At 39.6% G+C, this 22393-nt stretch overlaps 1 protein-coding gene across 8 annotated transcripts in view; it reads right to left on the reverse strand.

The window, feature by feature from the left end:
• Positions 1-6968: 6968 nt before the first annotated feature.
• The window catches only part of mecom (MDS1 and EVI1 complex locus), a 173128-nt gene continuing 157703 nt past the window's right edge, over positions 6969-22393 (reverse strand). For all 8 annotated transcript variants that reach the window (XM_028463945.1, XM_028463944.1, XM_028463941.1 and 5 more), the window contains 8 exons: positions 21616-21642; positions 18094-18260; positions 17889-17966; positions 16243-16412; positions 14116-14260; positions 10755-10985; positions 9165-9345; positions 6969-8788 (listed from right to left, as the gene is read on the reverse strand). In XM_028463945.1, the coding sequence (XP_028319746.1) occupies positions 8654-8788; positions 9165-9345; positions 10755-10985; positions 14116-14260; positions 16243-16412; positions 17889-17966; positions 18094-18260; positions 21616-21642 (1134 nt within the window). In that variant the 3' untranslated portion in view covers positions 6969-8653. The remainder of the gene's footprint in view (positions 8789-9164; positions 9346-10754; positions 10986-14115; positions 14261-16242; positions 16413-17888; positions 17967-18093; positions 18261-21615; positions 21643-22393) is intronic.

Here is a 22393-nt window from a genome sequence, read left to right on the forward strand (position 1 = left end):
ATCGGTACTTTCTTACTGTAATTAGGCATAAGCCACTCTTTGCGAGAGAGATTCTATCACTTTACCAGCCCAGTTACATGTTGCAGGGATCATTCCTGGTCCTGTGCATTGAACCAGGTCTCCCAGAAGGCCACAGTGTTTTGAACTTCAGCTGACAAAGCTGTCTGCTCAGAAAAAAACTAGGAATGAGGGGGAACTTACGTGAACGCAATCTGCAGGGTTTGGTTAGTCGTTGTCTGAAAAGTTAAATGGCCAGTGTGAAAAGATGAGTATTAATCTGAGCATGTGTGTGGTGCAAAGAGGACATCTTCACTGGCATATGCAAATATCTTTAAGATTCATACATACAGCGTCACATTTGGGCCAATTTTTTTTTTAGGTACAACACGGTCATAATGGGTTTAAAATGTTGAGGTTTCATTTATTCAGACAACTGTTTTTCAGGAAATTTACTTTGATCTCCTGACATGTCAACTGCCAGTCTTCTTCAGAGGCATCTGCAGATTACTTTGATGTTTCCCTTGACTTTGGCGTAATAATTCCAGTAAGTTCTTTTTGTCTTCTTTTTAAATATGTTTCATTTATTCAGACTACTGTTTGTCAGGAAATGCACTTTGTACCTAATGAAGTGACATGTGATTGTCATACGTGTACAAACTGTTGTAGGTTGTGATCTTCACCACTGGGTGGCACTCAGTCAAACATCCTGTAGTAGTAGAGTTTACAGGCACCTCATGCTGCATTGGAAAAAAATGTCAAAACATTCTCTTTATTCGCCTTGATACATGAAGTCAGAGATTTTTTTTAAACACCATCTTGTAACTGGTATTGTTTGCTTGCCCTGATTAGTTCTGTCATATTAAAACCATGTGCACATGTTGCTCTGTCGCCCCAGTTTGTTCCCAGAGTCTGTTCTATGGATGTCATCAATAACAGTAATGATCCAAAGCCTGCAGGGAGAGGAAACACACACACACACACACACACACACACACACGTAACTGAATAACCAATAACAACTTGATGTGATTTATAGCGTTTACAGTTAAAACTGCTGGGGAAGATCACTAACATTCTTTATAGCACAGATAAAGACATAGGGTGACGTCCAGAAGGAAAGGAGCGCAATCGCTAATAGCACCACGACTTGCGCATCATCTGAGCGTGCAATCTGTGATGTTTTAGCGCCACATTCTCAGAAAGTTTGCCATCTAAGCGCAATTTGCGCCTCAGATGGCAATAAGCTGAGTGACATATAAGCGATTATCAATCTCAACGCCTCTTTATTCAGCCAGGTTCATCTTACTAAGACACGGCCCTGAACAATGAGGAAGTTTGAGGAAGATGGGCAAGAAAACCTCCAGCTAGCCTATGCAGTGGTTTTATTTTAAAGTACCTGTACTGCGTACCGTAGAATGACAACCCAGTTAAAGCACTGCATTTATGTGAGGGAGTGATTGAGAGGGAAAAGGTGAAATTGTGCTGATTTAATACATGTCTCACCGGCGGTAACTGCGCTGCTGCAAGTGGAAAATAGTGCTGGTGTATGTGGCCTCACTGATGAAGAAATTGAGGATATTTCTTCCAAAATCAGAATCAGAATCAACTTTATTGGCCAGGGGTGAATGAATACACACGAGGAATTTCTTTTGGTGACCTGTGCTCTCTCAGGTAGTATAACATTAAATAATAACAATCAACTAGAATAAAGAAAATAAATAAAATAAAGAAAAATAAATGAAAAAAGAAGTATAAACATAAATATAAGAGTAGTTAGACTAATATGTGCAAACTAAATAAAAATAACAAGATAATAATAATAGTAATAATAATAATAATAATAATAATAATAATAATAATAATGAAATAAAATAAGAATACAATAATAACAATAATAAGATAATAGTGCAGTAGTGCATTGATGAGTAGTGCAAATAGGTGAACATTTAAATGAAAAAATTATGTCCATGAACATTCACAGTGACAGGTTGTTTCAGGGTTGATATGTTTAGTTCCAGGTTATATCACAGTAACAGAAACAGGTCCGACACTCTTTGACTGTTTAGTGTTGATCAGAGTGACAGCCTGAGGGAAGAAACTGTTTTTATGGCGGGAAGTTTTGGCGTACAGTGATCTGTAGCGTCTGCCGGAGGGGAGGAGTTTAAACAGATTGTGTGCAGGGTGTGAGGGGTCTGCAGTGATGCTACCTGCCCGTTTCCTGACCCTGGACAGGTATAAGTCTTGGATGGTGGGCAGATCAACACCAATGATCTTTTCTGCAGTCCTGACTATCCTTTGCAGTCTGTGTCTGTCTAGTTTGGTTGTAGATCCAAACCAGACAGTGATGGAGGTGCACTTTCTCACAAACTATTGTAGAAGGTTGAAATTGCAATTGCATGTCTGTTTGCCTCCATCACAAACAATGGGTTTGTTGACAAATGGTCATGTAACTTAAAGTTTTGTGCATTGCATTGTGGGATTGGGAATCCAATAAACCCCTGGAGGCAAAAACAGGAAATGTCGCTGGCTAAAGCATAGATATATATAAACACTAGATGACGCAAGCGGGATTTGCCAACGTAGCGCAACGGCGGCCATCTTATCTCGGACAACTGACGTTCTGACGCGCTCTACGGTAGATGTTGGAAGGTGAGTGATCAGCTTGAACAAAAATACCCTCAACTCGATGAATAATTGACGGATTTACAAACTGTTTGCTTTATTACAAACCTTAATATACATAGGTATGGCGTAGGATTCTTGTACATGTTGAAATTGCTGCAAGCCCTTTGACAATTGGTTGAAAATTGAGCAAGTTAGGGTTATTTAAATAGTACATGCAACATTGACATCGATGTAATGAGCGAGGCCAGCTGTTTGAGGTAAAATGGCCGCCATGTTGCTACGTCGCTACCCATTGTCTAACAGTGCAGGTAAGTCATCTGTTGTTTATATATATCTATGGTGGTTTGCCTCCAGGCTAAGCCCCGCCCAACAAAATACGTCACATTGTTTACAAACAATCAAAGAGTCTATAGAATGTTTACGTTGATGATATTTAGGAAGTGTTTTGGTTTCATCCGTACTGTGATTCACTTGACGCCTTTTTTGTTCTGGTCTGTGTTACCCGTGATTTGATGATACGACGTCACTCTGTGAGACATTTCACCCGTACTTCGGCGTTTCCATCAAATGCCACAATATTAACTTCCGTTATTGTGAAAACAGAAATGTCACTTTGTTTTTGGGGGCACACTAGCATCAGTAGTGGATGAGAACAATTACTGGATGAAATAAATAATGTTAGGAGTTGTCCCCAGTAGCTTCACCCATTCCTGCTAGCTTTTAGCAAGTAGCCGACATCTCCAGGTCATCAGGTCAGCCTTGTATCTGGTGCCAACTTAATCGTGGATAAAGCCAGCCCAGAGGGGCCCTTACATGCCCCCCACACGCTAGGAGTGATATATGAAGTAAAGGAGAGTAAAGAACAGAAGAGGATGGTGGCTGCACATGATGGAGTCCCAGGCTGTGCCAGCTGAGCCATTAGCTGAGTGGCTCCAGGCCCCCGAAGGGTTGCCCACCAGAACTCATTTACACACGGCGAGGGCGCGCTCTTTGGACACAGACATCCACACATCTTCCCATTTACCTCAGGAAGTTGTAATCGCTTTTTGATAAAGATAAACTTGTTTAGTTTGTAAATATTCAAGTAAAAAGAATGATCGTGTGTAAGGGCCAAACAAGCTTTTCAAAGTAATTTCCCTATTTTATACTCAAACACATGATATATAATAAGAGCCATCAGTGGATGACACCTTATAATGAATACTCCCTCATTAATAAGAGGTTTGACCCCGATGTGAAGCACACAGCCTCTCTCCTCTGAATGATCGAGGCTGCCAAACAGGAGGTTATTTTGAGTCATAAATATGGACGTCATCTTGCACCACCTAAACCCTTGTCAAGTTAAATCTGCCACATTTTCTTAGAAATATCAGTTGGCAGCAGTGCAGTGGTCAACTCCTTTGAGTCACTGTGCATTATATCTGTCTTTATACATCAATTCAATTCAACTTTATTTATATAGCGCAAAATACAACAAAGTCATCTTAAAACGCTGAACAAAATATAAAGTCCATAGTAAAAAGAAAGAACCCAACAACATTTGCAGTATTTTTCAGATTTCATGAACTTGCATTTGAAAGGAATTATAGACTTTCTGGGGGAAACAAATGGTACATTAACACATAAAAGAGCTGTTGTTGCCCTGAACACCTCAAACCTCCACAAATCCTGAATCTGCTGTTTTAATACCCCTCTTTTCTTGTAAAACACCCCTCTTGTCTTGTAAATATCCTCTGGGGACTGTACAGTTTAAGATTATAATTTCCTGCACTATTCTATTCTATTTTGCAGTTTTTACAGACTTTGATTTGATGTTTTTTGCACTAATTATCTTTGCACTACCTTCCGCTGTTTAATTTTGTTGTGCTTCTAAAAAGTAACCATGACAACAAAAGGATTCTGATTCTGATATCATGCCTTTCTGGGTCATGACTGTAAAATGATATGAGGTCAGGTGCGTCGCTTGTAACATGTCTTTCCCATCAGCTACACAAACATTTTAACCCCTTTACGATTCACCACAAATTTACTATTTTGATGCTGCTTAAATATTTTAGAGACCATGCAGAAGCCTTAACAACTTCCTTAGTTTCATGAATTTATAGCTTTTATTGGAAGTTATGAGGCTCTGTTTCAAAACATGTTGTAAAAATAGATTTCCCAAACCCAAAATAACCAAAGGAGTCACAAGGAAAACTGGGCACAGGGGACAAAACACAGTAGCACACAAGGAGGAGGGTAACATTCACAATGAACAAGCAATCACTCTCTGTCCAAACACTAAACACAGCTAAATAGTGAGGGAGGCTTGATTGGGATCTAGCCACACCTGAGTCAGCTAATTACGCACCGATGTCACAGGGAGGAGGAGACACGAGCAGGAATATACCATATACATCATTAGTCATAACAAATATTATCAACAGACAAGGAAAAGCAGGAATCTACATTATTATACCAGCTTTCATTTATCATTATATCAAATTGATTCTAACTCTATATTTTCAACTTTCCATGTCTCTGTTTTTTTATTCAAGATTCAAGATCCCTTTATTATTACATCTCAATGTACAAGTACACAAGATAAAAATGATATACATATATATATACATAAGGTGTATAAAGTGCAAGAGGGTGTCCAAAGCTGAATTTTCCATTTTTGCTAAATAAAAGCAATATTTCTAAATGTTGACAAAGTATAATTGTGCTTTGAACTTGTTTCCATTGAAGGTACATTTGGACAGGAGCCTCATAACTCCCGTGAAATCTCATCTGGAGAGACGTCTAAGCAGGAAGATGGACGCTCAGAACCTCCTTATAACACTGTATTCCTTTGTTGTTTCACGTCTAATGTGGTAGTAACATTTTTTAAGTCTAATGCTAAGAAATGGTTTCCTCCTCTGTCCACACGTGCCGCGCCATGTTTCTCGGAGAGAAGTGGTCATGTGACCAGGTACCTCATGCACGTCATGTGGTGAATATTTGCGGAAAAAGTGTTTCCATTGCGCTTTTGTGACACATTTCAATATCAAAATGTCTGAAATTCTTCCTCATAGAAGCGTAAAAGCTTTTTAGCGATATTGGATATTGAAATTCAGGTGTTTCCATCACCAGTTTTTAATGGGCTATTTAGATTTTGTGCATTTCCAAGGGTAATGGAAATGCAGCTCATGACACCATACTGCCCCTGACGCCCACACTGCGTTCAGAAGCTGTTCATGTGTGCATTGTTCATAAACCTGCAACAGCCTGATGAAACAAAGCTGTTCTGGAGTCTGCTGGTACGGGCCTTGAGGCTACGGAACCGCTTACCAGACGGCAGTAGCTGAAACAGTCCGTGGCTGGGGTGAGTGGGGTCCCCAATTATCCTGCGGGCTTTACTGACACAGTATATTGGGTTCTTCAAGTTTGTAAATTTACCTGTAAGCCTGTGAACAATTGTATTATCAAAATAAATATACAAATATTGAAAAAAAAAATTGGAGAAATTACATTTTAATTAAGTCTTTTTAAGTACAGGTGACAAAAGTCATAATCTTGGTGCCACTTCATTATAGCTACGTCATTGCTACCATCCTGGCCACTGACCTCATCAAAGCTGGACAACCCGAGCTGACCCCATCAGCACTGACTGACCTTCTGTGACCTCATCAAAGCTGGACGCCCCATGGAGCTCGGCGAGCTGATGACAGGCCTTAAGAAAACAACCCATCCATTAAGGTGCCAAAAACACTGTAAACGTGGAGTGTCAGCGCCAGCCATCCTCACTGTCATGCCCAATTCTCCAACCCCCCACTCAAGCAACTGGCCGGACAATGAAGCCGCTGAACCTCCAGCCCTCCCAGTCACAATGTCCGCCCACGTTGGCTGGCAGCAGTGACAGAGGGGTGGTGGTGGTGGCGGGGTGGGGGGGGTGCCTGCTGCAGGATGGGACTCTTATTGAGTGTTTGAGCGATGAGCCAGGTCATCACATCTACCAACCTCATCCATCATGCCCCACAAACAGACACAAATAAAGAGGACACATTCCTGCCTCCGCTCCCACTACCACATTCAGGCCTTTTCTCCGCCTGCATCGCTCTATGTGAGCCAAGGCCTCGAGGAAAGAAAAAGGAGGAGCAGAGTTCAGGCTCTCCCTCGCTCTTGGAGGCCATGGGAGCGCCAAAAGAAAGTGCCAGGTGCTGCTCACACTCATGTCTTTTCTCATACATTTCAATTTGTGCCCAAAATGACGGGCAGCCAAAGGATCATACAGAGAGGGGATTGTGCAGGAAATAAAACGACGAAGAAAGGTTTAAAAAAAACCCACCGAAAACACGTTAATCCACATTGTAGTCCTTTATTTCTTAGTTGTTCCTCCCACAGTATTGAATTGAAATGCATAACAGTTACATCGTAGAAAGCATTAAAACAAAGTACCTCAACTCGCTGATTACTTTTCAAAATTGATTATAAACAAAATATCAACAAAAAACAAACAAACTAAGAAACAACAACAAAAAAAAATAATCAGATCCCTCAAAACGGGAGAATAAATGAAAGTAATCTGTTATTGTTCATAAATTTGGCACGAGGGATTAACAAGAACCGGACGTCACATAGTCTTGCAGACAACCGTAGAAAAATGTCAGATACAGATCTTTACCAGACCAATCATGCGCTTCTGAAGAAATTATACTCGGCACTGTTTTAATCATTCTTTATATTTTTTTTTTCTTTCATTTTTTACAATTGACTCATTAAATTGTCATAGAAAAAAAACTAAAGTATTTCTATTCATCAACTGTTTTTATTAGTAGAGTAAGGGAGTGAACTGTATGTTTAATACTATCCGGCACTCAAACGTATATTCTACAAACCCCAATGAACTCTGGGAAAAAGCCCGGCTGGGAATCTCCCCTCCACCTGGGCTAAGAGCAGTGCTATTCAGTAAACAAACTACTGTTTGCCAAGAAATAAATACAATTGTCAAAATACAACATCCAATAACAACAACACCGAAAAGAAAAACAAAAAAAAAACAAATCAATGATTGTCTAAAAATAAAAATTAAAAATACACAAGCATGGAGTAGCTAACGACTAGCATTCAGGCTATTTAGTGGTATTGTTAGTCGACTATGATGGAGTCAAGGGTTTTGAAAATAAAAAAAAGACATATGCCCTTTACAGAACAACAGATAACTTCAGCACAGGCTATTTATCTCACTTAAAAAAAACAAACAAACATTGTGTTTTCTTCTGTTCCACTAAAAAGAGTCTATTTATATCCTTTTCACAGAAGTCACAAGTGGGCAGGACGGTGCACAGTGAAGAAGAGCCTGTGTTGGACACTTGTGTACAGTGCTTTGATTGTGAAGACACTCAGAGCTATAAAAACACACACGTAAACAGGCCAGATTGCAGTCCATCGATGCCATTTTTGAAATTCTTTGTATTTAACGTGTTGTTCGAGTGCTGGTTTGGTCCTCACGTGGTGCGGTTTTCACACATACCGAAGATGCTCTCCCTTCCCTTCCCTTCATTTTTTTTTTTTTTTTTTTTTTTGGAATCAAGTACATTATGGCGAAACACCTGTATTCTGGTTAAAGGGAAAATTTCCTTCTGGTTCTCCTGCTTTTACACACAGTGAAACATGCTAGGCTCAATCCACGTGTCTTAGAGACATGACCGAATACGTCAAGTCTAGCTGTGACACCTTTCACATCGATCAGCTGCCTTGGCTGTGCAAAACATAGAAAGTTCAAATTAAATACAGCTATTATTATCTTAACATCTTATATTTTTTTTGCCTTATACTGGTCGATGATGGGCTTTTTATTTATTTATTTTTGCTCTGTTCCTGCCTTCGTTGGGGGGGCGGGGGTCCTTGTGTTCTGGTGCTCCGCTCAGCAGTCAGATGGGCCGTGGCTCTGCTCAGCAGTCACATGTCAGTCTGAGCCCCTGTAATGAACTCCCAGTGCTGTCGGTGGGTCAGAATCAAAGGAGAAGGGGCCGAGGGGTAAACAACAGGAGGCCGACTGGTATCATCATACGTGGCTGAGGGACTGGATGGCGCTGGATTCAGCAGCAGCCCGAGCCAGGTTGTGCCACATTGTGGCCGGGGTGTGTGTGGCCGGGTGGAGAGAGTCCTTCTCAGCCAGAGACAGCATCATGGCATACGCCTAGAAAAGTTCACACCACATGATTTTAATTCAAAAACACTGTCAACCAGGGTTGGGGTCAATTACATACTTTCTAATCAATGAAAATATAGGTTTTAATATTTTTGGTGTGGGCATCTGAGCCTTTTTTTGTGTCAGTGGGAAATCTTGATATGAAACATTTTAATAATAAACTACATATGTGTAGAGCTGTACATAGAACTGAAACATGATTCCCCAGTTTAGCATTAAAATAAAATTGACAATTTTTATATAATCTTCAAGGCAATTACAATTAAAAAGTAAATGATCTAAACTCATTTATGACAGCAACCATGCTGTCAACATACTCTGCATGGCAAGATCCACAAACGGAGCACAGTCAGTGTTTCTCTACCTGAGACTTAGATTTCCTAAAGAGCGGCTGTTTGACGGTGTCATTCAGAGGAGAGCCAAACGATTCGTCATCCTCGTCTCCATCGCTGAGCTCACTCTCCTCCAGCTTGCGCATTTCCGAAAAGTGATGAATATGATCCAAGGCTGAGTAGCTGCTCTGTTCCTCTTCTTCCTCTTTATACCTGAAGGTCAAGCGGCAAATGGAGATTAAGATTCAGATCTTCATCTGTGCGCCCTTGAATAAGAATTACTAGGGCTGTCACTTTAACGCGCTAATTGCGATTGAAAAAATACCACGTTTTTTTTTGGCACTCCAAACAGCGTTGGAACCTTTCTCATTTCAAGAGTTCCTGGTATACCCAGAATACTGAAGCACAGACTACAATACAGCACAAGAAGAGAGACTGCTGAGGTTCTCAGCTTCGTTGGGGTTAATTTTGTTCTAATAAAAACACAGGATGGAAAACAAGTTGTGTGCAAATTGTACAAGAAAGAGTTTGCCGATCACCGGAGCTTTTCCAGCCTCTGCTACCACCACAATGCTAAACAGGTAGCAGCTAGCATGGACAGCTAGCACAGACACTCGGACAGTGCTAGCTGCAACATGCTGTGAGCACGCAGTGTCTCAATCCACAATGGACAAGATGACAGGGTTCAGAGCCAAAATGAATAAGTCCATGAGTGACAAATGAACAAACTCATGGGACAAATATAATCTGAAGAAGAGAAAAAGCGACAGGTTTGATAATTGTAATGCTCAGAAAAGTGTTCTTACTATTAATAGTGGGGAGAAGCCATCTGGGGGGGGGGACGTTACACCCCAATCAAGTGAAAATGTGCCAAATATTGCCAACAATCATCTCGCTTTGCGAACACTAATTCAGTAAACCAGCGAGCACTGTTAGCATCATATGATATAATGCAGCATAACAGAATGCTCAGTGTAAAAATACTGATAGTGCCATTAGACATGGTCTCTATCATGTTGGAAGCAAGTGCTGCAAAAATACAATTTAAAGAATCAACTGACAGCAACACAGACAGTTTGTTTAAGCTCATGTACATTTTGACATTATCTATTTTTTTGTCAATCAGCACAAATTGTTTTATTCATTTTTGTTTTGTAGGTTTAAGTGTTTTATATATTGTACCCCTGAGTTGCTGGTTAATTTGAATTTATTATTATTATTATTTCTCAATCAATTATCACATGTATATATCCATTGTTTTTATTATTATTATTATTATAATTATTATTATTATTATTATTATTATTATTATTATTATTATAGTGTTTCTGGTTTATTTGTTTTTTGTTCTTTGCACCATACACCAAGATACAAATGAATGCACTTTAAATCTTGATCTGTATTTCATTCTTTTTTGTTTTCTTCCATGTTAATAAGGATACCATGTTATGCAGGGGTGTACTCATACAAATTTTATAATCAAATGCTATTATTTATAGTCGCGGCACAATACTGTAATTAATTAAGTTTCTCAAATGCTTTTCTTATGAATTTTTATGTGAGATTAAATAATAGATATAATAATCATACTTTTTTAATCTCTTGACAGCACTAAGAATTACCTTCTTGGAGAAGTTTTACAGATGTTGGGGTCACTGAAGTCCATCCCGTCTTGTTTGATGTCACTGTGGCTGCTGGGAAGGATCTTCCCTTCTTGTTTATCGTGGACGTTGCTGGGCTCTTCTGCTTCTTCATCATCAGCACCAAGTTCTTCTGCATCTTCATCCTCTAGATCATGAGACCCGTGACTGGCCAACAGTGGCTTCTCTTCATCAAATGAACCGCCGTTTAACCTGCAGGTCACATCCTTATATAAGTCCACTAAAGTTCAAAAGTACAGCTGATATATAGACACTTGACTCCTTTTGCATTGTCATGATATGTGAAATAAAACAAAGTTGGAGGAGCTCTAATAATGCTAGATTATAGGTAAAGCACCCTTACTGCTCACTATTATTTAACTTCCTAATTTATGCCAGGGTTGGGGTTGATTATAATTGTAATCATGTAATTGATAATTAATTACAGTTATGACCTAATTATAATCGTAATTGAAAAAAAACCTGTCACTGTAAAAATGTTGTAATTGAGTTCAGTTAATCAACTTTTTCATTTTAATTGTCATGAAAATTCTATAAAAAATATTATTTACAATTTAATTAAAGGAAAACCTGTGGAACCATGTTGCAGTTCTATGGCGTACACATTAACAATTATTAAAATATGTTTCATATCCACTACCTGTCACTTCTCATTTTACAATTTTTAAATATATATTTAAATCTAGGGGTTTACTGACAGAAAAAAGCCTCAGACACCAAAAATATTAATACCAATATTTTCATGGATAAGGAAGCCGAACAAGGTAACCAAGCAATGAGAAACAAAATGGATAATAGATGATATTTTTAGTGTATTTTACAGCTCATTCAACACATGGGTGAAAACTGACATGTTATCATAACAGATGCTAACAAAAAGCTATCACAAAAGAAAGGTCACGTTTTAAGGGCTTATTTAATAAAGTATCAGTAATTGTAATTGAATTTTAGTAATTGAGAGTGTAATTGTAATTGACTTTCAGGTGAAAAATAATAATTGTAATTTTAATTGTAATTGGAAAAAATGCCAGTCGTCACTGTAATTGTAAATGAGTTGTCATTGAACATGGATAATTGAAGATGTAATAATAATTAAGAAAAATGTAATTGACCCCAACCCTGCTTGCTGCAAAAATAGTCTTAATAGTTGCAACAACATTGACGGAGAATAGAATAGAATAGATAGAATAGAATAGATAGAATAGAATAGAACACACCTTTATTAATCAAATGATTAATAAATTCACATTTGCAGCAACTCAGTATATACAGTATAAGAGCAGAGAGTAAGAACACAAATAAATATTATAAATACTGATAGGCTAATAGTGCAATAAATGTAAACATACATAATTAGAAAAATAACAACAGCAATAGCAGAAAGAAAGAAAGAAAGAAAGAAAGAAAGAAAGAAAGAAAGAAAGAAAGAAAGAAAGAAAAACAACAAATGACAATTGAGGATAGATTATACTTATCGATTAAAACAATAGAACATTCATCATAAGTGTAACATTACAGCTGGAATCGTGCAGAGCGAGAATCCCGTTTGTCATCGCTGCTTTGGGGCCCCTCTGGGCACCGCTGTTCGCACTTGATCACTGCAGCACTTACACTGAGTGCTGTGCCTCTCTCCTTGTTTATTTTTCCGACTATCTTGTATTCATCTAATAGGCAAAATATTTAGATGACAGCCCCATTTGGTGGGAGAGTAATGAGAGTGCTGCCTACTGGCTCATTCCTCTACTAGTGCAGAGGGAGACAGAGCCAGCTATCCAAACTGTCCCAGTCCTAATCTGTCCCTCTGTCTCAGCGCCGCAGGAAACCATCATCTGGTAAATCATCTGGAACCACATTAGGACTGATTCACTAATTACACTCTGGGACATCTTGTGTCGGGTCGCAAAAATGTCACTTCTTGGCCAAAGTTGACGCACAGGCAACTGAGAGTTGAACACAAAAATTGGAATAAGAAGCTAACCACAGCTGTAAAGCACATTTTTTGGTGGTGTTTTCTCTCTTCACCTGAGCTTCTGACAGAAGGGTTTGGCTCTGACGCTGAGGAAAAGCAAACACGCTTTGAGGAGGAACTAGTTCTTAAAGAGGGGGCGAGAACTCACAGATTCGCTAACTACGCTCAAACGTGGTAATTTGCTGGGGATAAAGTATCTATCAGGAGCAGTCAGGAGTGCAGCGCTTTGAAAGGAAACACAGGCCGACCCTTTGACCCCACCCCCTCTACTCTCTTCCTGTAAGCAGACATGTTGGTTCCAGATGTGGCGGGCCAACAACTGCCTCCCTGCCTGTTTCCTCACCAGAATTTTGACGCTTTCTCTCACGCCTGCTGCAGAATCTGAAACCAGTCTGAAAGATCTTTATCTTTCCCTTCAATCTGCCCTGTGATCAAACTAACACGAGGCACATGAAAACAAACAGAGACCTGACCAGACATAAGATCTGATCACAGCAACAAGATTTCATTCAATTCAAACTGAAAGTGGACACAAAACAACTGATTAAGGACCTCCCTCATAATGTTTTATCATTTATTCATATTTTATATCTTCAATTTATGACATATTTCATTAATTAACCATTTTATCTCCTAAACCAGGGGTCACCAACATGGTGTACGTGGGCACCAAGTAGCCCACATGGACCATGTGAGGTGCCCTCGGGCTTGTTCTGGAGCTCTCGTCACCAATGAGCACCAACTAAGGTTTCAAACCCATACAGATAAATAGAGATGACAAATATAGTCAGTGCCTTAGTAGAGTTAAATACTGCTGCACTTTACAAGTTTGTGTATTAAACTAACCATCTTTAAATGATAATTTTCACTGAAACATTGTGACAAACGTTTCCAAACGTCACTAATTTGTATATAGATTGTGATAAGATTTTCTTTTTTTTTTTAAGGAGATTTTCATGAAATATTACATAATGTGAAACTGTACAAACATATTACTGGTACATGTTTTATAATTATTTAAAATTGTTAGTGGCAGGTAAGATAGGAACATGACGACTTCCTGTGAAACCTAATGCAAATAAAACAATTGTATAAACTAGGAAAAATATAGTGTCGCATGCTGAAACTTAAAGTGAAAATGTGAACATGTAATATTCAATAAGTGCTATTTAAATGTATGCCTTTGGGCTATTCACTAGAAAGGCTGGTGACCCCTGTCCTAAACCCTGTAAAGATGATTTATCATTGATAAGTGCAAAACGATGGCAGCCAATGGTACGCCTCCTCTATTGACGATCAGCTCATGCAGACTTGATCAAAATGAAAGACGTGATCTCATTGGATAAGGCTCACCCTTCCTCAGAGGGATCTGGTGATGTCTGGCTCCGGCCCGTGTTGGTAATGAAATTTCGTATTTCATTGAAATAGGAATCCTCCTTGTCATCAAGGATGGCACTGCCACTGTCAAGCTCAGATTGTGGAGAGGACATCGCTGTTCCTATTGGGACATAAAAAAACATCCATTAACTGGTGTTAAATCGTTACAATTTGCTTTTTTCAATTTTGTCCATATTTACAAGATTAAACACAAATTTACAGCCAAACTCCAGTGAGAAAAGAGTCAAAAGCTACGTTCATATACGGCAGGTCTTCTTTCACTATTCAGATTTTTTGACAAATCAATATTTTTTTGTGAACTCTTTCATATTAAGTGACCCTGTAGTGAACCACATGCATAAAAGAGGTTCTGAGGTAATATGTGACCACGCAGGCACGCACTGTGTTCACGGAAGTAAATATAGAAACAACTCAAGTCGGCACCAAAACAGTCAACTCATTTCAAGAAGAAGATTGAAAAAGAGAGAGATTTTTCCTTTCTTTTCTCGTGGGACGCAGCATTGTGACGTTCATCGCATTTTGATGACGCAGTCACATATGAAAGTGGCCTGGGTCAAATTTGAAAAATAAAACAAAAAGGTGCCAGAGACTGGAGACCCCCACTCTAACTGAAAGTGGTTGAACACAGACATGAACACTGAAGAACAGTCATGTGGGGGAATAAAGAGGAGAGTTTTTTGGGGCTCATCCATAAAGTCAGCAAAATTATGGTCAATTTTTAAATGAATAACACTTCATTATCTGAATAATATACACGGTTATCCAGGATATTTAATATCTTATTATCTTAAAGATAAAAAAAATAAATCCTTGTTTTAATAAAAAATAAAGTGGGTTAAAAGTGAACTAAAATGTTGGGGAAAGGTGGTGAAATGGGATCCGAAAAACCACGTAAATTAGTTGTAAATTGTGGGTAATGGAATTTAAAAATATAGGAAAAATGAAACTGGCAAATAATGGGCATTACAAATCATGAATGTGGTTAAAATGGCAACAATAAACATGAAATGTGGTGAAAAGGGGTTCAAAGTGACAATAATGGGGCAACATATGCAACGTCAGGTTGGAAAAATGGTGTAAAGTGTTTATAAGGTCTACAAATGTCTTGAAAGTGGAAAGAGGCATTAACATTTGATGAAGTGGCAGAAATGGGAATAAAGCAGCAAAAATGCATTAAAATGGGCAAAAATATGGAACGAATAAGGTTGAAATATGGCAAGTTTGGTGTAGTTGCAGAAAAGAGGTAAAAACAAACAAAAATGGGCTTCAATTGTTCAAAAAATATTTTTCGTTTCTTGAAGGTATCTGGCGACCCCCTCCCCTGCTTTAACAGATCGGATGCAGGTTGTATAAGGGCAAGAAAATGGATTTGGGTCACATTTGCCTGCAGTCTGAACCAAGCCTAAGTCAACCCTTTGCTTGTAATAACTGAACATTGTTAAACAATTGTAATGAATTATTGAATTCTTCCACAGGTTAAGAAACATCACATCTCCAGACACCAGCAAAGCAGTAAATATGAGAGTAAATTACTTCAATCTGATAAATTGCATTTTAAAAAGCATAACAACTGAGTCCAATGCTGCAAGACAACTTCGCTCAACTCATCACATTTGTAATAATACTCGTAACACAGTTAAAGTATTTTCCCCCACAGTTTGTCACCATGGTGTTGGAGGTATAGAAAGATATATTATCTGATGCTGAAAAGCTTTGCTGATAATTGATTTTGTGTGTGATAGATTGCACATTGTGTCTGATTAAGTGACGGCCCCCTCCGAGGCCGGCAGCTGTCGGCTCCGGGCCAGGTGTCACGCCTCAATCTGCTGATTCAGAGTCAGAGTGATGCAGCCCATCAAAGCCGTGTGAGCTGTGCTGCTGATGAAAGCAACTCATTCAAGAAATATTTTCGCACTATTGCGACGATCGATGACAGATTTATACAATGTAATTTATCAGCCACTGTGCGAGAGTAGATGATTCCTATATACATATATTTCATTTGATTCATTTTCTTTTATTATAACAAGTCAGCAAGGAAAGATTTATTTGGTTTCTCCTGCAGACAGATTCTGTTCTCACCTGACAGGTTGCCGTTCTCATGTTTTTTGAGGTGACGGTCCAGGTTGGTTTGCTGACCAAAGCAGCGGTCACACAGATGGCATTTAAAGGGCTTCTCCTTGTTGTGAATGTTGCGAATGTGACGCTGCAGGTTGGACGAGATGCTGAAGGAGCGGTCGCAGTATTTACATCTGTAGGAAAAGTGGAAGAAAAATGCATTTTACAACTATAACTAGCTCGAAACAGTGACCTGTGGGAAACCCACTGGGACACATAATGGTTGATGCACATATACACGCTGTCCAAGACATGATGGAGGAGCTTGTTTAAAGAGAAACAGCTTAGTCTCTTATCTTCAGCCAGCAGAATAAAAACTGCATTCTTCCCTCACAAAATAAGCACCCAACAGATTTGATTGTAGCCCTGCAAATTTCAGCCAATTCCTTGCCAAGTTTCTTCATGCAAAATTATACGAGATGATTACATCTTTTCTTCTGGTGGAATTAGTTTGCCCGATTGGCTGTCCCTCAGGAACCCCGCAGTTATCTCCACAAAACTTTACAATAAACAAGCGGTGATCTTTAATGACATGCCAGCATGTAGAGTGCAGGCTATCAGGCTGATGAAGTTGAGGTCTACATCTGTCTTCTCCGCTCCCTTGTGGTCAACAGGCCACGTCCAAAGTTTGGGCCAACATTCCTCCACCTTGGTAACTACAAAGCTGTGCAGCACAAGCCAGAGCAGACTCATTATTCACATACTGTGAATGTGCAAAATTAATTTTTGCAGCTGCATTGAGCTGCTTTTGCATTGTTCGTGTTACTTCTCTCCCAGATGCACCTTTGAAGATGTTTGAAAGGCTATTCAAGGTAAGGATATGAAATAATTTGGACGAACAATTATCACTAACTTAATCTTCTTTACATTTCTATCCAGTTTTTAGTTGCAAGATGGGATGGAACCTATCCTGGCTAACTCAGGCACAAGGCAGGGGACACTCTACACCACAGGGGCCGAATCCGGCCCTTTGGAGTATCCAATTCGGCCCGCAGGAGAAGGTAAAAATGACAGAGAAAACATGAATCATTGTGAGAATGTAACTCAACAATATTTGTAGGTGCTCACAGTTTTCTATCACATGATGGCAGCCATTTTTAATGCTAAAAAAATTCATACACAATCTTTACATTTTTTCCTAAAATTGTTACATAATATTTTACTTAATTAAATAGAGGAAATTTAAAGTGAAGATCTTGTTGGGGCAGATATTTATCACTTTTGCTTGGATATTGTCGGTTTCTTAAATATTTTGTATTTTATGAGTACGTAGAAGTGCAAACTAGGGCACAATTATGTTGAATATACTTGTTTTCGTAAATAAAAATCTGTGGCCCTCTTAACATCAAACTGCTCTGTATTTTGCCCCTGAACTAAAGTGAGTTTGACATCCCTGCTCTACACTAAATGCCAGTCTGTAACACAGCTATCACACAGACAGACATTGTGACAGATCTATCTATTTCTATGATAAGTATCATCAAAAAGGGCTCACATTTGTGTGCAAAGAACAGCAGTACATGGTTAAAGTGTTTAATAAGATGATTTGACATTTTCTTTATTTCAAAACAAAAGAAGGTGAATATTAACAAAAGCAGCAGAAGTCCTACCTATACGGCTGCTCTCCCGTGTGAGTCCGTAGGTGGCGAGTCAGGTTGGCAGAGCGTGGGAATATTTTTCCACAATATCTGAAATAGGAGTCATTTATTTTCAGTCACGTGTAACAAATGCACTCCACAGATTGTTAATGAAATATAGTAAAATAAATTTCATATAAATGTTTTTAGAGAGAAGTTGCAGTTATCTGTTGCTCACCTGCATGTGTAGCGCTCCTTGCCCTTGCGCAGCATCGTCTCTGGGAGAGCGGAGGGCGGGGCTCTGAAGTCAAACATGGAGGGAACAGAACGGAGCAGGTCACCAGAGTCCGGCTTCAAGGAGCCAAAGGTTTCCAGCTTTTCTGCCATGTTCTCAATGGCTGTCATCTGATGAGACAAAAGACATGATGGACAGATTGGTCAGTGAGGAGCTACCTTTAGCCTAATTTACCACTAACAACTATAAGTTGCTACACAGGAACAAGCAGATCTTTTTTTTTGATTGACGAGCCTTATTTACAGCTGTCACATCAGCGGAGAAGAAGGAAAATGGGCATGCATGGAATTTCCATTGTGACATTCATCAATGATTCAAACAGAAAAAGGTCAAAAATTTCTCAAATGTGAGTATGCATTAGTACATTTGACACTGATTCATTTCTTTATGTTTTCTTCTTTTTCTAATAGATGTTATGGAACCAAAACAGGTCAATTCATTTTGATGGTCACTGGGTGAGCGGGTCTATGACACAGCATTTTAACTTCTGCCAAGAGCTCCTTGCAGATATGCATCAACACGCACACTCAAACATATACACACACACACACACACACACACACCAATATATAGGATTAAGGCCTGCATCCAATCTGCTAATGAACCTGAACATTTACTTTCATTAGATACTCTCAGAGGACATGCGTGTGTCTGTGTGCATGCATGTGTATGAATGAGGGTAGCATGGTGGTTGCAGTTGATTAACTACTACCAATGTGTGTAAAAAAAAAAAAAAAAAAAGAATATATATAAATGTGTATGATGAAGAATGTATTTGTAATGGCTTTTTATGTGTGGGGATGTGTGTGTCCAAAATGTGTGCACATGCAAGCTATTGTATATTAACACAAATGTACAGTCTTGGTGTGTGTGTGTGTGTGTGTGTGTGTGGCACGGGAGTGATTCATGTCTACTGCTGGGCTGTAAACCATTCTGTGCACAATGCGGGCAGACAGCACATTCGTCAATATGAAAGATGTTGACATTACTGATCAAGGGCCAGACACGGGTAATAATGATATCGCTGTGCAGAGAGGGGCGGGATGGGGGAGGAGCGGGGGAGTGAAGCAACTAGAGGAGAGGAGGAAAAGGAGGGGCAGGGGTCTCTGTAGGCCGCAGGGCCTGTCAGCCCATCACACACGCATGCACACACACACACACACACACACACACACACACACACAGGAGATTTTAAGGGGGCCCAGACAAATTTGCATTGTTTTGCGTGTATTGAATTTTCTGCCTGTTTTGTTTTTCTTATTCCAGCAAGGCAACAAATCAAAGGTGATTTGGGCTTTCCACCGAAGCCCTTCCCCAGCTCTGACATCCCATCTCCTGTTTTCACCTTTTGTCACTCTCAGGCTTTACGCCAAGATCGAGGACACCAAGGGTAAAGAAACAGAGGAAGAGAATTTGGGTAGGAGTATGATGTGAGACGATGATAGGAAGCGAAAGGGAGAGAAAAATAGTTTTTTTTATTTCTTTAAAAAAACAAGAAATCAAGAAAAGCAATAATGCAAACAAAAAAGACGTAGGAGAGCAAAAGTCCTGAGAGAGGACGATTGAAGGCTAATAGACGATGGTGGAGTCTGGCTGATTGGGAGTGACGGCTGAGTGTAAAGTTCCTATCTCAACATTCAACATGCTCACTAAAGGAGGATATTATAGAGTGTAGAGTCTGTTAAATGATGATGAAACAATACCAACATTACTCCCAATGAAGTGAAGACAAAAAGAGACAGAGTGGGTGATAAAGAGTGAAAGTAAGTGGAAGGCGACATAAAGAGTTGACAAAGGGGTGGAGCCACAAAAAGCATTTCATATCTCTTTCTGGATTGGGCTGTTATTCAGACACTAGAGGGAATGCTTAGTTTGTCTGCTTAGCACAATGGGAGCCCATAACTCTTCCGAACATTATGGGCTCTAAAGCTGTCAGCGGGATTGGACATGTTCGATAAAACATTTTTGGAGCTGGAAACTATTTCATATTGGCTCCATCTACTGGGGATTTCTAATCCCACCTCAAACTACTCAAGCTGTTCCGCTGCAAGGTCAAAGAAACAGTACCACCTAAAGACAATCTACCGTAGGTGGAGAGTGTGAAAAGTCTTAGAAAATTTCAGATCCTCACTGTAAGTTAAACCAAAGATCTTCATATGAGTACATCAAGTAAACAACTGATCAAGCTTCCCGGTTCTGTGAAATTAATTTTAAATGCTTCTTATAATGTATAAAACATTATTCATCATGTACAATGGTGGAATGTACAAAGGTTGGAGAACGTGAGGTTACATAATGCAGGATTGTTGGTTTCAAGCCTTTAACTTGGACCTTTGATCCCTAAAAGTGGGGCTTTTCTCACTTTTTTTCCCTCTAAATATGATTTACACAACCTGGGGTGGAATCTTGGGACTGTTCTGTGTGGAGTTTCCATGTTCTCCCTGTGCTTGTGTAATCAGAGTCTCCCAAATGCCCATAGGAGTGAATGTGAGCATGAGCTGATGTCTGTCTGTCTGTCTGTCTGTCTGTCTGTCTGTCTGTGTTTGCGTTGTGATGGGCTGGTCCCCTGTCCAGGGTGTATACCCATCCCCATCACCCTGACCAGGAACAAGCGGGTCAGACCATAAATTAAAGAATGAATGATTCATACTCTATGCTATTGGACAACCGACTAGCAGGTTAGTGTTGGTTTTTTTTACTGATTCATTGAGACTCTGTCCTCCAGTTTTCTGTATTTATCTTCTTCACTCACAGCACAAACGGATAAATACTGGATTTTTAAAAAAGAAATGACTTACAGTCCAGCAACTTCTCTTTCTCTCTCTTATCAAGAATCCACAAAATGAACTCATACCCTCAGCACACACATGTACACACCTATGAAAAACCCCCTTGTCCAACCCTGCAGGCATTGTGTATGCATCTGTAAAGTGGCTTGTTGCTATAGTGCCGCTCTGGGACTAGCTGATGATTGGCTATCTTGAGATGTCAGTGATGCTGTTAGGGCTCTAATTAGCGAGATGCATTCTCGATTGTTGATCTTTATCTGGAGCCAGATGTTTGGAGGGAGGAACTAACCTCCCAATCCCCTCATCGGTGTCCCAAAGAGACTGTTACCCTTTGGTTGATGTGAAGCAGTTTCTCTTAAGACCACCTTCCACTCCCCCATAATGACCACTCGCAGTAGCGCGAGACTCTCTCATGATAGGAACAAAGCTGTGGTATAACGTGTAGACAATTCATGGAGTAAAGAATTTCTTGAGGCAAAGTAATAAAAATGAGGCTTAGACAGCTACATAAAAAAATGACGCCTATCAAACATAATGCAATGAAACTCAGACAGACTAAAAGCCCTGTCAAATGTTGGGTGGTGTTAGTTGTAATGCAGCTAATACATCATTTGGCTAATTTAGTCTATTTAGTAGAGTACAGACACACAGCACTGCAGGTTAAAAGTAAACTTACCCAAGTTCTCTGATCTGGCAAACGAAACTGAGGGGCGGAAGAGAAGGAAAAAAAGCAGTCAGAACCAGGAAGTTGCTTATGGATCAGTATGTTTTGATTGGACACGTCTCAACACAACTCTGAATCTGCAATGAGCTTCATATCTACAGAATTCTGGTGCTGGAATTCGTAGTTCCCAACACTTCCTGGAATTCTGTACGCTCCATATAGGGAGTATGATTCCAGTATTTAATCAAAACCAGTAATGTCTGCTCATAAATGTTTTTTTTTCTCCCAGGATATAAAATGCTGAATCACAGACAGTTGAAAAGAAATTTCAGCTCACTCAGCTCTGGAACCGTTTTATTGATATACTGCTGAGGAATCAGGTGACTGAAAACAAACCCCCTTAAAGGTATACAGAAGGGATCCTTGCCTTGTCTGGGTAGGACCAACCCAGGTCTGGCATTTGTGGGAATGATTTGTGAGTCCAGACATCATAAAGTCATAAAGATGGCCTAAGCACTCTGTTAGTGTTTCTACTGATAGGACACCTCATTAAGGCGCGTGGAACAGCCATGCTGCTGCTGCAGGCTGGGCTCATGCAGTATTCTGGACATGGGGCATAAATCAGACAAATGAAACAGCCAGTAAAAACCAGACCCGAACCAGCAAGAAAGTAGGGGAAAAAATCATAAGCCTGAAAAAGTGGTGTTTTCACTTTCTGACGGACCGTTCTCACCCGCGGGGGGAGGCTGAACAAATGAATGTCGGTGCAACATGTCATCGACACACGTAC

The sequence above is a fragment of the Gouania willdenowi genome, chromosome 13, assembly GCF_900634775.1.
Source record: "Gouania willdenowi chromosome 13, fGouWil2.1, whole genome shotgun sequence".
Classification (NCBI taxonomy): domain Eukaryota; kingdom Metazoa; phylum Chordata; class Actinopteri; order Blenniiformes; family Gobiesocidae; genus Gouania; species Gouania willdenowi.